The sequence below is a fragment of the Zeus faber genome (genome assembly GCF_960531495.2).
Source record: "Zeus faber genome assembly, chromosome: 12".
In the NCBI taxonomy this organism is placed as follows: Eukaryota; Metazoa; Chordata; class Actinopteri; order Zeiformes; family Zeidae; genus Zeus; species Zeus faber.
The window spans coordinates 21,220,041-21,235,082 of NC_137196.1; the positions used below are offsets into that span (position 1 = coordinate 21,220,041).

Genomic DNA, 15,042 nt, shown 5'->3' on the forward strand with positions numbered 1-15,042 from the left:
ATACAAAATCAGGTTCACAAAAAATGGGATGGATTCACAATTACGTGTATCGTCTTGTTAAAAAAATAACAAATCTATTTCCATTGTCACAAACAAATGTCTCACAAGCTAATAATATACAAGTTTATATGTATGGTACATTTCATACACAAGGAAAGTTCTTCTACACGTAAATAAATAAATAAATATATTTTTCAGTTTTGAGTCACCAACTTGGTGCCATGCAATTGCTCCGACAGCCCATTATTCCAAAACCCCAATAGTCAGAAAAATGACCCATTGGACATGGACGACACCCTAACCCTAATCATCTTTAACCTAATACCTAAATTTAACCATCTCTAATCTTATACCTAAAATTAACCATCTCTAACCTCATACTGTACCTACAGTAAGTTCAACCATCTCCAACCTTATACCTAAATTTAACCATCTCTAAGCTTATACCTAAATTTAACCATCTCCAAGCTTATAGCTAAATTTAACCATCTCCAACCTTATACCTAAATTTAACCATCTCTAAGCTTATACCTAAATGTAATCATCTCCAACCTTATACAGTACCTAAATTGAACCATCTCCAACCTTATATCTAAATTTAACCATCTCTAAGCTTATACCTAAATTTAACCATCTCCAACCTTATACCTACATTTTACCATCTCTAACCTTATACCGAAATTTAACCATCTCCAACCTAATACCAAATTTTTACCATCTCCAACCTTATACCTTAATTTAACCATCTCCAACCTAATACCTAATTTTTACCATCTCCAACCTTATACCGAAATTTAACTTTGTTTAACCTGACAGTTTTCGGACTACTGGGGCTTCGGAATAATGGGCCGTCGGAACAATGGGCAGTCCCCATCCACTCAGCCTGATGCCCAAACTCTCTGTGAATATAAGGAATAGATGTAAAGGCAAGTTAGAATAATTAAAGAAAAAAGTAATTAATTAAAATGCAAACAAACAGATCAAAGCCATAAATTAAATAAATTAAATGTCAAAGTACAATTTAAAGCAGGCTGATTTCACTGGCAGGCAGTGAAAATATACTTGTTTTTAAAAGTAGTGCGCATTGGGGCAGCTTGTTTCAATGATATATCCGGTTTACATTTTACTAGTAAGTGGTTACACGAATAGTTTGAAGAACCTGTGAGGGGGATGAAATAAGGATCATTCAAATAATTACTTGAGATTATTTTTCCCCCAATTATTTTGCTTATGAAGGCAACAGTAAGCTTCTCGACTCACTTTTCAGGAGTTTAATAACTGCTGTTCCCAGCGCACGTGGAAATGCTCCTGATCCGTTATCTATTTGCAATAATTCCGTTAACAAGCAATCCTTTATTTTGATGAAAAGAAACCTGTAGGCAGAGCATCAAAATGCTGCAGTTTCCTCAAGAGTTTTATAGCCAACGGCGAAAAATTAATAAACCTTTATGTGAAAGTAGTTTCGTGTCCACGTGTTCATTTTTGCAAAAAGGTGGTTCCACACTCATCTGTTACACGTGGATTTTTTTGCATTTATTTGTGGAATATGTGAGACACTCCTCACAACTAAGTGGGTTACTGGAGTCACAAATGTGTAATTACACAAATCTATGCTCATTACACAATCTATGTTGCGATTGTTGCATAGATTTGTGAGTCACTTTTTATTTGAGTATGAAGCTCATTTTTATGTCTGTATTACATACATTATCCCATGCATGTCGCATTTACATTATACAGTAAGGATGACACGTTCATTTGGAATGAACTGTTCTCTTCCATTGCAATAAAAGCTTGTGCTTTGAATGCTGTAGCAGGTTGATGAGTAATAATTGTTGCCACACGGAACATGCACTAGCGTCTCATGCCACGAAATACGTAGTCGGCAATTTAGTTTCCGCTTTTCGTCAGGCCTGGTGTAGTTTGAGCCTTCTGCCCTTCCGTCGTTCTGTTGACACGTGGTCTAAAAAAGCTATAAATAGAGGCGGGCGAGCCCATTGTTCCGACAGTGGCCTGACTGGGAAGTCTAGCGAAGTAATATGGCGTCGACGAGCCGGTGTGTATAAGCCCGATGAAGTGTTATGTTTGTTTCATGTCTGAGCCTTAAAATCCCAACTTGACACGTTGAATACGTTGACTTGCGTGGCGGCTCACACCGGCCTTCGCCTCACAGTTCGCTTGCCCCCCCCGCGACGCCCCGTCGCCTCGTAAATAACGTAGCTGTTTAGCTAGCACACAGCGGGCGAGCGCTGCTCCGCGGTCGTTTCATTGTGACGTTCGGGATATTTGTCCGAAAGTTTGTGGTGATTTTGTTTACCTCGCCAAAAACCACGAACGGGTCGGCTCGATAAAGGACGGATTCGGCATTTTCCCAACCCGGGCCTCGGTTAACAAAAAAAAATGTGGGTTCCCATAATTTATAACCTAGCATAACGTTTTGCTGTCGACGAACGTACCTCTGTTGTTAAATTCTGTGTTTAAATTCCGTCCCACAGGGCAAGCGTTTCGACACCGGGGAGCTCACACGACGATCAGACAGGTCACTAAGATGCACCTCTAATCTTCTTTTGAGAAGGGTGTCGTACTTTTATTTTTTATTTTTTTAACCGACGCTTTTGTCCAAAGCCACTTGCATTCAGTAAGTCAAAGTCAATTTTAACGGTCCATTGATTTTAATGCTTTTAAAGCAGCCGAGCGCATGACGTGATACGCATTTAATGTAGTGTTGTTCAGTTTGGGGAACAGCAAAACAGAGGGGGGAGTTTTAACTTTTGGCCGTGCCACATACAGGAGGACAGTGGAAATGATTTCAATTTTGAGCACAGTGGCGATAAGGCAATTTGGAGTGGCCGTGCCAAGCAAGGGTAGCCAACGCAAAGCGAATTTTGCCGGGGATCATGTGCGAGGCTCTTTAGGTTAGTACGGATGTAACCAAAAATATAGCTGCAGGCAGCGATACGCGGAGTCCAGGTTAGTCGGCCCTTCGTTAAAGTGCAATGGACGAGTGTGCTTTGGCTCTCTGTTTTCGGTGTGTGTTGAAACTGCAGAAGTTCATTTGTTCCGGCCTGGTTGTACAGTGTAATACTATGATTGGGCGGTGTTTGCAGCATTCTGAAGTAGGGCTGCATGATTATGGCTAAAATGATAATCACGATTGTTTTGGTCAATATTGTGATCACGATTATTTATCGTAATTATTAATCCATTTTAGGGAACAGAGTTTTTTTATGGCGCTTTGTAAACTGCTGTCATATCAGTGTATTTTATATACATATAAGTAAATAAACTCAAACGTACAAATTTTTGAATTAATTGAACATGAATTTGGTCTTCTTAAGGCTATATAAATTACATCCAAACAAGGTCAGTAACATTTACAAAAAAACGGCCTACTCCCCTCCAAGGCATCGGCACAGAACCCCCAAGAATTTCCTTACAATTTGACATTTTCATTAAACACTGAATAAAAATAACTACTACTACTGTGCAGCAATTAACTCAAGTTTTATATCTATTTAAGACTGATAATTTCTAATAGTGGCGTAAATAGAGACTTCATTACGCATTTACGTGCCACTATGTGGGCTCGTTTCCTGTTTTTCAAAATGAAACAAATGAAAAATAACTGTTTTTATTATTTTAAATGTATTTACTTTTTCCTAATAGAAGGAAACCAACACACACACCCACTCGGAGGGTGTGTGTGCCGTGCGCCACCGAGCCTGTATCGGGCTCCTACTGGCGTACCAATGCACAGATTATTTACCACACACATGGATAATTGCGATCACACAAAAATAACAAGGGCAAATTGCACTCATCTTAACATCCAATTGGCAAGCAGGCCAATTGCTGCAGACAACGCAGCCTGCAGGAGCTGACAACGGTCCACATGGAGCCTGGTATATTTTATGAGTGCAGATTCTTAGCGGCCTGGTAGACTGTAATGCTATCACACAATCTGTGTCCTCCATCAGCTTGCGTATGCACGCATGGATTTTTAAGTCTCTTCGCGGTGGCATTATCTTGGTGAGGTGGTGATTGTTGGAACTGCCCTGATTTCAAATCTTATTCAAATTGTCTGTGGGCCCCCCCCCCCCCAGGGCTTGACCCTTAATTAAATGACTTATTTGCAGAAGTGCTGGAGAGTCAACAAAACCATGGAAAAACCTGAAAAAATAAAAAAAATCTTCCCTTGTATAACAATTTAAAAATGGTCTGACTATATTGTGAGACTCCAGTTTCCGAATAGGGAGAGAGATTTACGTCTTTTTAAGACCTTTCCCAGTTTAATTGTATTAAAGCACTGAGGAACTGCAGCTGATCAATAAGTTAACTCTTCGCCACCTCACACTGTGATCGAAAGTAGATTTAAGTTGATTACATTCTTTTTTTTAATATCTTTGTCACTTTCGAATGTGTATTTATTCCTCCCCAATGACTCAGGTCGCATATTGACTCAGCAAATGGGCTAAGGTCTTTAACATATAATGAGTTTTCAGTTCTACATTGATGGCGACCACCCCAAACCAAATCTCTGCCTCCTTCCTTCTCACACTGCAAGTTGTTTTTTGTGTTCTGTAGTGGAGAGGCTCTGGCTCTGCCCAGAGTTACATGTCCAAATCACCCCGATGCCATGTTGGTTGAAGACTACAGAGCAGGGGACATGATCTGTCCTGAATGTGGCCTTGTCGTAGGTAAGTAATACTGTGCATAAATACACAATGCCTGCAGGCTGTTCAGCTTTTTCTGCTATTGATGTTTGCAAAAAAAAAAAAGAAGAAATTCTGCCACCATGATTTCCTCTCCAAATAAGGGTCAGGAGTCACCGCACATTTCATCTATAAAAATCCATTTAATTTCTCATTATATCAAAAATAAACCACAAACGTCCATGTGGGGGTCTGGCCGTCAGTGAATTTCTCTTAAAAAAAATAAAAATAAAATAAATACATTAATGATGGTTGAATAGTTTTAAAGTGTTGTATACCTGTTGAGTTGTATTTTGAAGTCTTAAAGACCCACCTGAAACTTGCTCAACCAAAATTGAAAACTATGTTTTTGTGTCCTTTGTTTATCAAATTTTTTGGGAAGCACATTTACCTAAAAAGGTTAAAGAGGACCTGTTATGCCCCTTTTAAGTTATTATAGGTCTCTGTGATCCTGAATTCTGTGAGGCAATGGGGTTTGAGCCTCACTTCCGGGTGCCGTAGCTTTACGCCGTAAACATTCACTGATTTTGCCTCAGTCACTCCACCAAAATCTGTTTCTGAACAAATTTGAAAGGGGAAATAAGCAATCCAGTTTCTGAAAAGTTTTTACAAGGCCTAATTTTAAAGTTTGCTCAGACTTTCATTGCCATCCTGCAAACCTGTGGAGGACACCGCACCGGGGGGAAAAAAGCAGCAATTTTTTTGTTTAATGTAGATGTCGGAAAATAGAAGAAATACACCTACAATAACAACTCACTATTTTTTTGGATTTGTTTGGAGAAACGCACTGCGAATTGTGTGCGGCTGCCTACCGTCAACCAATTACATACATTGTTTTTATTTGTTTATTTAAAAAAATAAGAAACACTGCAGTATTATGTTATAAATACTTACATTTCCATTGTCTGCTGTTTCTTCACGGACTGTTGATATGAATTCCTCTTTCTTTTAAAAGGTTTGTGCAGGTCTTCCTAGCAGTGCCTGTTAATTGGCCTGTTATTTCTCCAGCCGTGGGTGGAGTTAGTCTCAGACGGAGGGCGGTTGTAATTCTATGAAGCCCCACTTGATGTAGGAAGGGGCTTCAAATCTGAACAGTTTGGTTTTTTTATCACGTTTTCTGGAATATCAGCTCACAAAAAAACTGCCTGGGTTGTCTTATATTACAGTTTGTGTGTTAGTAGGCCCATCAGACACCCTATGTGCACAAGCACTGAATAAGTGAGTTTTTCATAATCAGTCTCCTTTAAATGAATTGAATGTGAGGCTGTGCTTGCAGCCCGAGAGACAAACAGTAGAGGTCCCAATGGAGACCTGCTTATGTCTGCAACCAGAAAACAAGCTTAATCCAGCAACTGTGGTTGTCACCGTCAGTGTTCCTATCATAGCACATACAAACACACAAAGCTTGGAGACTATTGGTTGGTTATAGGCAGATGTGGTCTGGAAGTGTAAGTAAACTGCCTAGGGGTAAGTGTAAGGAAGTCTTTCTCTTGGTTTCCATTTGAGAGAACTATGAGTTTTTATAGCTTTGTACCAAGTCTGTGCACCGGTGACACAGTTAGGCACATGTACACAAATAAGTAGCCAAAGGCCTGTGAGCTGGTGGCAGTGAGAAACAAAGAGCTGCTCTGGAACACGGCCTCCTCTAATGAGCCTTTGCGGGCGGCCTGCTCTCGTGGGACCCGGTGTGTGAGACGACCTGATGCAACCCCAGAGCCACTGTTCATCCTCCCATCGCCCTGGGATCAGCACCAAGTTGCTTGCTGGTTTTTTAAATATTAGAGTGGCGACAAAGGGTCAAAGGAGGTATAAAATATTTGAACAGTATATAATCCTTAAGCTTCATGCATGTTGGAGGTAACAGACCCCATTATAAGTATTCCAGAGGATTTATGGCGCAGGTGTTGATACAATACCGCTTTCTGTGGAACCCGTGTTATTGTCCGTTTCTCTGGGCAAAACTTTTGTAGAATTTCTGTCCGATCAATCACCAATAAAGAGGGGGAGCGGCGAGGGAGGAAATGCAACAAAGAATGTGGGTTAAGCTCATTACCGCAACCTTGTGATGTTGACAGTGACCAGTCACGTGAAAAAGGATTTCCCCTTGTCTGATATTAAATACAAACGGGGGAAATCCTCATCCACATCCGAATGGCAGAAGAGGGAAAAGATTAAAAAAATTGTATTCATCTTTTCCTTCTTCTGTCAAATGTTGGATGTGGTCGTGTTGTTTAGGTTCTTTTTTTTTTTTTTTTTTTTAATTGCGGGGTTGTTACCAGGTCCTTGAGGCGCTTGAATTTTAATCCTCAGAAATGAAAGTACTGGACTACCTTGGAAATAGCCCCTTTTGTGCTGAAGTGCTAGAAAAGCCCTTCAAAAAAACATGATTATTGAAAACCTGTGAACCATAACCTAATATATATATATTTTTTCATTTTTACGAAATCTCTTCTACAACTAATTATTGTCGTAGAAGAGATTGGCAGGAAATTGTAAATTTGTTGGAAATAGACACTAATTATAGAAGAGGACAGTGAGATAAAAATATCTATCTGTCCCATTGTATATTATTTTTATATATATATAGAAAAATAATAGACAATTGGGCCGAGGTCATATTTGAATTAATAAAGATCACATTGAAAATGTATTATTTGTTTTGCATGAACACCTTGAAAATGAAAACAGTGCTTAAACTACTTGAAAAACCTTGAATTTCATTTTATAATGCCAGAATGAACTGACAGGGTTAATTCGTTTATTTGTTTGGGATTGCAGTGTTTTTTGCCAAATACATCCAGTCCACGTTGAGCACCTGTGTCAGGCTGCCATGTCGCCACTGTTCTCTTTTAGAAAGGATGATTTTTAGATTACCATCTTGAAGAAAGAGGAAGGATTCATGTTTTGTTTGGGGTAAAACACTTTTGGTTGTCCTCAACTAACCAAACCACTGGAGAGAAACATGGGAGAAAAAAATTTAGTGTGTGTGTGTGTGTTTGTGTTTGTGTGTTTATTTTTTTTCCTCCTTGAATCATTGTTTGCATTGTATTTTCATGTGAGTCATACAAAGTATATTTCAATACTTTGCAGCTTTGACGTTTTTATAATGGGTTGCTACAAAATAAAACTCAGAAAGACCGATCTGACTTTGGACATTCATTATCTTGAAGTGACATGGCAAATGTGTGTTGGGAAAACATTTGTCCTACTAGTAACTGGAATGGGTGGGACTTGGAACAGGTCAGATGGCTTCAAAGAATGATGGTGACACATGAGCATTTAAAAAAAAAAAAATAATAATAAATAAAAAATGTGATATTTTAAATTGTTTACACAAAACCTGTTTGTGCACAATTCACTGAATTTGCATTGAGCTAGCGTTGTTGGTGTTGCTCAACAGCCTCTCTCCAGTTTCCAAATCTCTGCTCCTCTTGGCATCTCATTTAATTTGGTTTCCGCCAATAAAGAAAAAGACAAACAGTACCATTGCAACATGCCCATGGTTCCACAGATTAAAGAGGATCTTTATTTAAAATTGTGTCCGCCCCTCCCTCCCCCAGGTGATCGTGTCATTGACGTTGGTTCCGAGTGGAGAACCTTCACCAATGAGAAAGCCACCAAAGACCCATCCAGAGTGGGAGATGCCCAGAACCCGCTGCTGAACGGGGGAGACCTAACCACCATGATCAGCAAGGTGAGAGGCGGCCATGTAGGCGAGCACTGGCTGCACCCTTCTGCATCCATGTTTGGTGCCTCTGAGGTCTTTTTTTTTTTTTTTTTCCCAACATTCAAATGAATTCAAATGAACATTTTAAAGCCAACTGGTGTTGTCAACGTTGTATTACCTGTGTGATGCCTGATATTCAGTTGCATACCAGAAAATATTTAAATGTCGAGAACAAGTAACAAATCAAGGGTTTGTAACATTTGAATCAATGGCTCATCTCCATTTATGTAGTGAAATACATAGTTTACTTTGCCTCTAAAGCACTTACACTCTCTCTCTAAATATTTATTTTGAGAGAGATCAAGACTTGAGTTGCATTAAGCTGTCATAGAGATAAAACCCATGAACCCATGAGAGCTCTTTTTTTTTTTTTTTTTCCTCCCCCCACAGGGAACGGGCGCCGCCAGCTTCGATGAGTTTGGAAACTCCAAATACCAAAACCGCCGCACCATGAGCAGCTCGGACCGGGCCATGCTGAACGCCTTCAAAGAGATCACCACCATGGCCGACCGCATCAACCTCCCCAGGAACATCATCGTGCGTCCCTCCATGAGTCTTCCCCTCCCGCGAGTCTTCCTCCTCCACGGGGAGATGGGAGAGAGCTAAATCCCAGTTTGTTCTTTTCTCAACAGGACAGAACAAATAACTTATTTAAGCAAGTCTATGAACAGAAGAGCCTGAAAGGTCGAGCCAATGACGCCATCGCCTCCGCCTGCCTCTACATCGCCTGCCGACAGGAAGGAGTCCCCAGGACGTTTAAAGGTTAGGTCAGGAGTCGGAGAGGGGATGTTTGGACTGCTGAGGGACGCCGGTCGAACCCGATTGCACGGGGTCATCAAACTTTGGAGCCGTTGTCAATTTGCCACGGTCGTTCATCTTCCAATAGATTTGTTTGCGTTTCCTCAGTGATGCAATTTCACAACATTGACTCTCATTGAGCCATGGGGAGATTTTTTCTCTAATTTGTTGGTTAAGCTGGAACCTAAATGGATGCTTTAGAAATCTTTGGTTTCTTCTTATTTTCTACCATTCCCTTTAACATGAACATTTTCTTCATGGGAATATTATGAGTTCTTATCCTCTGAAGGTTGAAATTGATATATATAGATAGATAGATAGAGATAGATAGAGATAGAGATAGATAGAGATATATATATAGATATATAGATATATCTATATATATCTATATATATATACACACACACACACACACACTACTCACAAAACGCTACAGTGATATTATATCATGAAAGTAGGGCATTTAAGTAGAATCATGCAATGGTGATTTCCTCATCTCAAACAATTTTGAGAAAAAACCCTAACAACAGTGGTGGGTTTACCACAACAAAAAATGTCAATGTCTCAATAACTTGTCATGTGGCCTTGAGCATCAATTACAGCTTGACAACCACGTCTCATGCTGTTCACAAGTCAACTTATTGTCTGCTGAGGCCTGGCCCCCCACTCTTCTTGAAGGGCGGCCCTCAGGTCATTGAGGTTCTGGGGTACAGAGTGACGAGCCTCTACACGGTGACTCAGCTGATCCCATAGGTTTTCTATGGGATTCAGGTCGGGAGAAAGTGCAGGGCACTCCATTTGAGGTGGAGTGCCCTGCCCACACTGTAACACCACCACCACCAAAGGCTTGTCTGGTGACAACAGTGGCTGATGCATAGCGCTCTCCTTGACGTCTCCAACATCGTTGGCGGCCATCATTTCTGCTCAACGTGAATCAACTTTCGTCAGAGAACAGCACTGAGGCCACTAGTTCCTCATCCAGCATAAATGCTCCCTGGCCCATGCAAGACGATGATGCCTGTGCCTGGTGGTGTGGTCAGGTACCCTTGCAGGTCATCTAGCACGCAGACCACACTGATGGAAACGGTTTCCAATGGTCTGACGGGACACTTGGGTGCCTCCCACCTCCGTTAAATGTGCCTGGAGTTGAGTGGCATTCATCATCCGGGTCCGCAGGGCACTGTTCACAATGAAGCGGTCATCATTGTGGGATGTGGCCAAAGGACGTCCACTTCTATGCCTTTCTGTGACTCTTCCAGTCTCTGTATCTCTGTTGCAACCTGCTGATGACCCTCTGTGACACTCTAAGCTCAGTGGCAACTTCCCCCTGAGAACATCCTCTTTGAAGCCTCGCTATGGCAAGGTACTGTTGATCAGTTGTTAGGCGTCGTCTTGGTCTCATGATGTCAAAATGTGAACAGCATGATGAAGAGGACTGTTTAAACACCAATTCTAATTGAACCAGGAAATGTATTGGTCGATTCATGGATCAGACACGTGTTGTGAATTTTGCCGTTCAGCTCCTTGTTAGAGAACAGCAAGTTGTGCAAAAAGTACTGAAACATTGAACAGTTGGACATGTGCATTCAAAAAATTAGAGAAGGTCAAATTAAGTTCACCTGTTCATCCTGAAATTTCACCTGAAAGGGGTGGGTGGGTGGGTGGGTGGGTGGGTGGGTGGGTGTGTGTGTGTGTGTGTGTGTGTGTGTGTGTGTGTGTGTGTGTGTGTGTGTGTGTGTGTGTGTGTGTGTGTGTGTGTGTGTGTGTGTGTGTGTGTGTGTGTGACCATATTTATTATTGTGCTGATGTACTATAGTAGTAAATAGTTTGTGCTCAAAAAATGATTAATCCTCTGAACTGTTGACATGGACCGATACTTTCTTTAGATTGTTTTTCTCATTGTCTATACATAGTGAGTTGTGTAATTTAAATCAAAAACAAACCCTATTTACAGTATTGATAGATGACAAAAAGGTAGAAGAGAAATAATAAATTAATTAATTAATTATAAACATAAAAAGTCCTATAAAGTAGCAGCGTGTAGAATTTAGTGGCATCCAGCGGCGATACTGCTGATCGCGACAAAGTGAATTCCCCACCTCCCCCTCACGTAGGACAAGCTACACGCTAACATGAGCGGAGTCATGTTAAAAAGCCGTTTTATTATAGTTGTTACGTCTAGGAGTGAGATGGCGTGAGCAGGATCCATACTATTACATCTGTTTGCAGAGTCAAAGACCAGATAGAACACCCAGTAACATTACGGAGGTTAGAAGAGCGTTAGGTTTGTCCTTTCTGGGCTACTGTAAAAACATGGCGGCTTCCATGGAAGTGTACCCGTCCCTCCCTATGTAGGTACAAAAACATCTTATTCTAAGGTTACAAAAACACAATACTTATTTTCATGTGACTATACACTAATTAAAACATACTTATGAATATTATAATCCACTACTGCCAATTCTACACACTGCAGCTTGATAGGAAGTGGCTTCTGTGTTTTGTGATGAAACGCCGCCCCCCTCTCCGCAGAGATCTGCGCCGTCTCCCGGATCTCCAAGAAGGAGATCGGCCGCTGCTTCAAGTTGATCCTCAAGGCGCTGGAGACAAGCGTGGACCTCATCACCACCGGAGACTTCATGTCCCGCTTCTGCTCCAACCTCGGCCTCCCCAAACAGGTCCAGATGGCCGCCACCTTCATCGCCCGGAAGGCGGTGGAGCTGGACCTGGTCCCCGGCAGGAGCCCCATCTCCGTGGCCGCCGCAGCCATCTACATGGCCTCGCAGGCCTCCGCCGAGAAGAAGACCCAGAAAGGTGAGCGGCGGCGGGGGTTTCTTATCCTAAAGAAACTTATTACATGTCTGAAAATAGAACTACAGCGATCAATGCGGGGATGACATATTTTTGGGGGCCCACCCGGAAGTCAGCGTTGCCCTGGTTCCCTCGACCAAAAAACCAACGGGGTTTTTCCCAATGGATTGTTGCAAAAAAATAAGCTCTGTGGTGAACAAAGGTTTGATACTTGAACGTTTTGTTCAGCAACATAATCTTAACAAATGAACGCCGCTCTTATTGTTTTTTTGAGGCATAGTCCCGACAAATATCTGTAAAGCTCCTTTCCCACTTGCACTGAAAGCCGTAAATCTACCGGCAGTGATCCGTATCGGTGCCATGTGGGAATGGGAGCTGGTGTGGATGTTCTTCCCCACGCGAAAAAGTGTGATTTCCAGCAAATTGGCAGAACGGCTGTGAATGGAAGTATGTGGGAATGGAAGCAGTAACATTGCCCTAAAGTTAGGGTGGAGCCGAATCCAAATAAAGCACAAATAGTGGGTTTTTATGAATGTTAATTTTGTACAAAGATTTTAAAAATGATTTGTTTTTCGGGGGGAAAAAAAAAAAACATTTGGTAAAAAAGCCAGTCCCATCTGAGCCGTGGAGCTCGCTGCAAAGACGACAACCTGAAAAACGTCCAGTCTCTACGGAGACAGGTCTTTATGTTCTTACATTTTATTATCTTTCTTCTTAAAAACTCCTTTCAGACACTAGACGTGTCTTTTTTCACACGCGTGCCTGCCGGCTGCACCACGGCGTGGAGCTGGAGGGAGCGAGCGGGCAGGGAGAGGTAGAACGGGTGGAGAACGTTCATTCTCCGAAGGCAGAGAGCGTAGGACTGGTTGAAAATGATCACACTGATTTAATAACATTTGGGTTTGGAGTTATTGGGTTCAGGGACGGGGGCTCTGTCCCCTCGCAGTCAGCTGAGGGAACCCAATCGGTCCGGACGGGGAGCGACGCATTGGCCTAACAAAAACGATTTCGTTGCCTGGTCTCACGTGATTTTAGACGCCTCTCGGACGAGCATTACGTAATGTATCTGTAACCGTCGTCTACGTGGGGACAGACTCCATACGGAAGTCTATCATAGAGGAATCCGATGTGGGAATGATACCTGCTGCCTCGGACGGATGTTTATTATTATCCAGCAATGTCCCGGTTTTAACCACAATAAAAATGGTAATAATATACTTAAATGCTGCGTTCTACACACACTGCAAGCGTATTGGTGGCGCCCGCTGAAAATACCAACATAAAATATAATTGAGACGGCCAAACATAAGCGATAATAACCGTCCCCCGTCGTGTGTGTGTGTATGTGTTCACGCGTCAGTATAAACTCAACTAGAGGGGTGAAGGCGGAGTAGTGAGTGGCCACTTTGAGTGTGACGACGTTTAGCGTCACACTTGCATTCGTTTGATGAAAGCTTCAAATTCCCCAGCGTTATATTTTCCTCTTATTTTATGTCGTGGAACAAAACTTGAAAATATTGTTTTTCTCGTGGAAAGCTTGTAACGACAGACCTGATTTTAGCCATAAAACCAAAAACCCATTGACGTTAAGACCAGGGCACCGGACGTGCAGTCATACGTTCGATGACATGTATTTACATTTTTTAATTTACATATCTTGCAATAAATAGGAAAGTATTCATACCATGCTGCCTTTTAATTGACCACACACAGTGTGTATCTTGTTGCTTTCTTTTCCCCCATTAAACACTCTGACATTTGGGACGACCGCGTCGCTCCCCCCTCAGAGATCGGCGACATCGCGGGCGTGGCCGACGTGACGATCCGACAGTCGTACCGGCTCATCTACCCGCGCGCCGCCGACCTCTTCCCGCCAGACTTCAAATTCGACACGCCCGTGGACAAGCTGCCTCAACTGTGAACACGCGCCGCGCTCAGTGAGAACACTTTCTGCTGTGCACGTAGGGATATTATTTCATATCATTTATTTGGTGGATTTGGAAGGTTCATTTCTCCCCCTAAACGGAGTCTTCAGCCCTCTGCCGGGGCTCCCCCGCAGGAACACACAGGACACACATTCCAATGCTTAACGTACAGAGAGCAGACTGTATTTACAGTATTTTCATTTGAATGTATATATCCTGTATATATGTCCAAGTGAGAACGTGTAATTGGTGCTTGCAATTTTAGGCTGCTTTCATACTGTATACAGTTTCTTTTGTAGAAAAATGAGCAGGTTCTATTTTGTTAGCTTGCTAGCATTGTTCCAATTAAATTAAGAAATAATAAAAAAAAAGGATGCTTTTTTTGGGCAAAGTGTGGTTTCACCTATATGATTTCAATATTATTAAACTTTTGTTTACCTTAACTACTTGTTTTCCTTTGTTTGAATGAGCCTGTATTTGATGGTTTAGGAGTTAATTGCATTTTTTTTTTTTTTTTTTTTAACTCAAAGTATTGGCTTGAAAGGAACCCTGTGTGACGCTCTCGATGAGTAACTACTTTGAATAAATTCCTTTCCCTTTTATGAAGCACTGAAATAAGTGTTCTCCATGCCGAATTAAACGAATAATACAAAACAATTCAGAGTTTTTTAACCCACCACTCACTCAGTTAAGGACCGTGCTAACAAAAGGTGCATGTGTGGCTTATACATTAGAAGGGAGAATACATTTGTTTATAGCAATCTGTTTTCAAATTGATTCAACGCTCCGATACTTCGCTGCCACTCTTTTGTTTTGCTGTGGTCATGACTTGAGGCTCCTGCACATAATCTCCATTTGCATCAATAGCTGACATGTTTTGGTTGTTAGAACTCGTCCTTTGTGTCTTTTTTTTTTTTTTTTTTTTTTAAACCTGGCAGCATCCAACTCTTTGTTAATTATTAAATCAAGAACTTCTGCAAATCTGTCCTGTGGACAACCTATAGGATGACAAGAGCACAGCTTATGTTACACAAGACCATCACCAATCCTCCTCTACTACCTTACCATG

The 15,042-nt window shown here is 41.6% G+C and overlaps 1 protein-coding gene across 1 annotated transcript; it reads left to right on the plus strand.

Moving 5' to 3' along the window:
* Positions 1-2,017: 2,017 nt before the first annotated feature.
* gtf2b (general transcription factor IIB) lies at positions 2,018-15,042 on the plus strand. Its single transcript, XM_080011072.1, has 7 exons — positions 2,018-2,056; positions 4,585-4,697; positions 8,273-8,406; positions 8,830-8,976; positions 9,072-9,201; positions 11,770-12,051; positions 13,836-15,042. The coding sequence occupies exons 1-7, from the start codon at positions 2,040-2,042 to the stop codon at positions 13,967-13,969; spliced, it is 957 nt and encodes a 318-aa protein (XP_079867198.1). The 5' UTR covers positions 2,018-2,039; the 3' UTR covers positions 13,970-15,042.

Excerpts from the sequence above, each read along its gene's own strand:
- gtf2b (XM_080011072.1), top strand. Across the intron at positions 4,698-8,272 it reads TGAATGTGGCCTTGTCGTAG|GTGATCGTGTCATTGACGTT; the intron begins GTAAGTAATACT and ends TCCCTCCCCCAG. Across the intron at positions 12,052-13,835 it reads CGAGAAGAAGACCCAGAAAG|AGATCGGCGACATCGCGGGC; the intron begins GTGAGCGGCGGC and ends CTCCCCCCTCAG.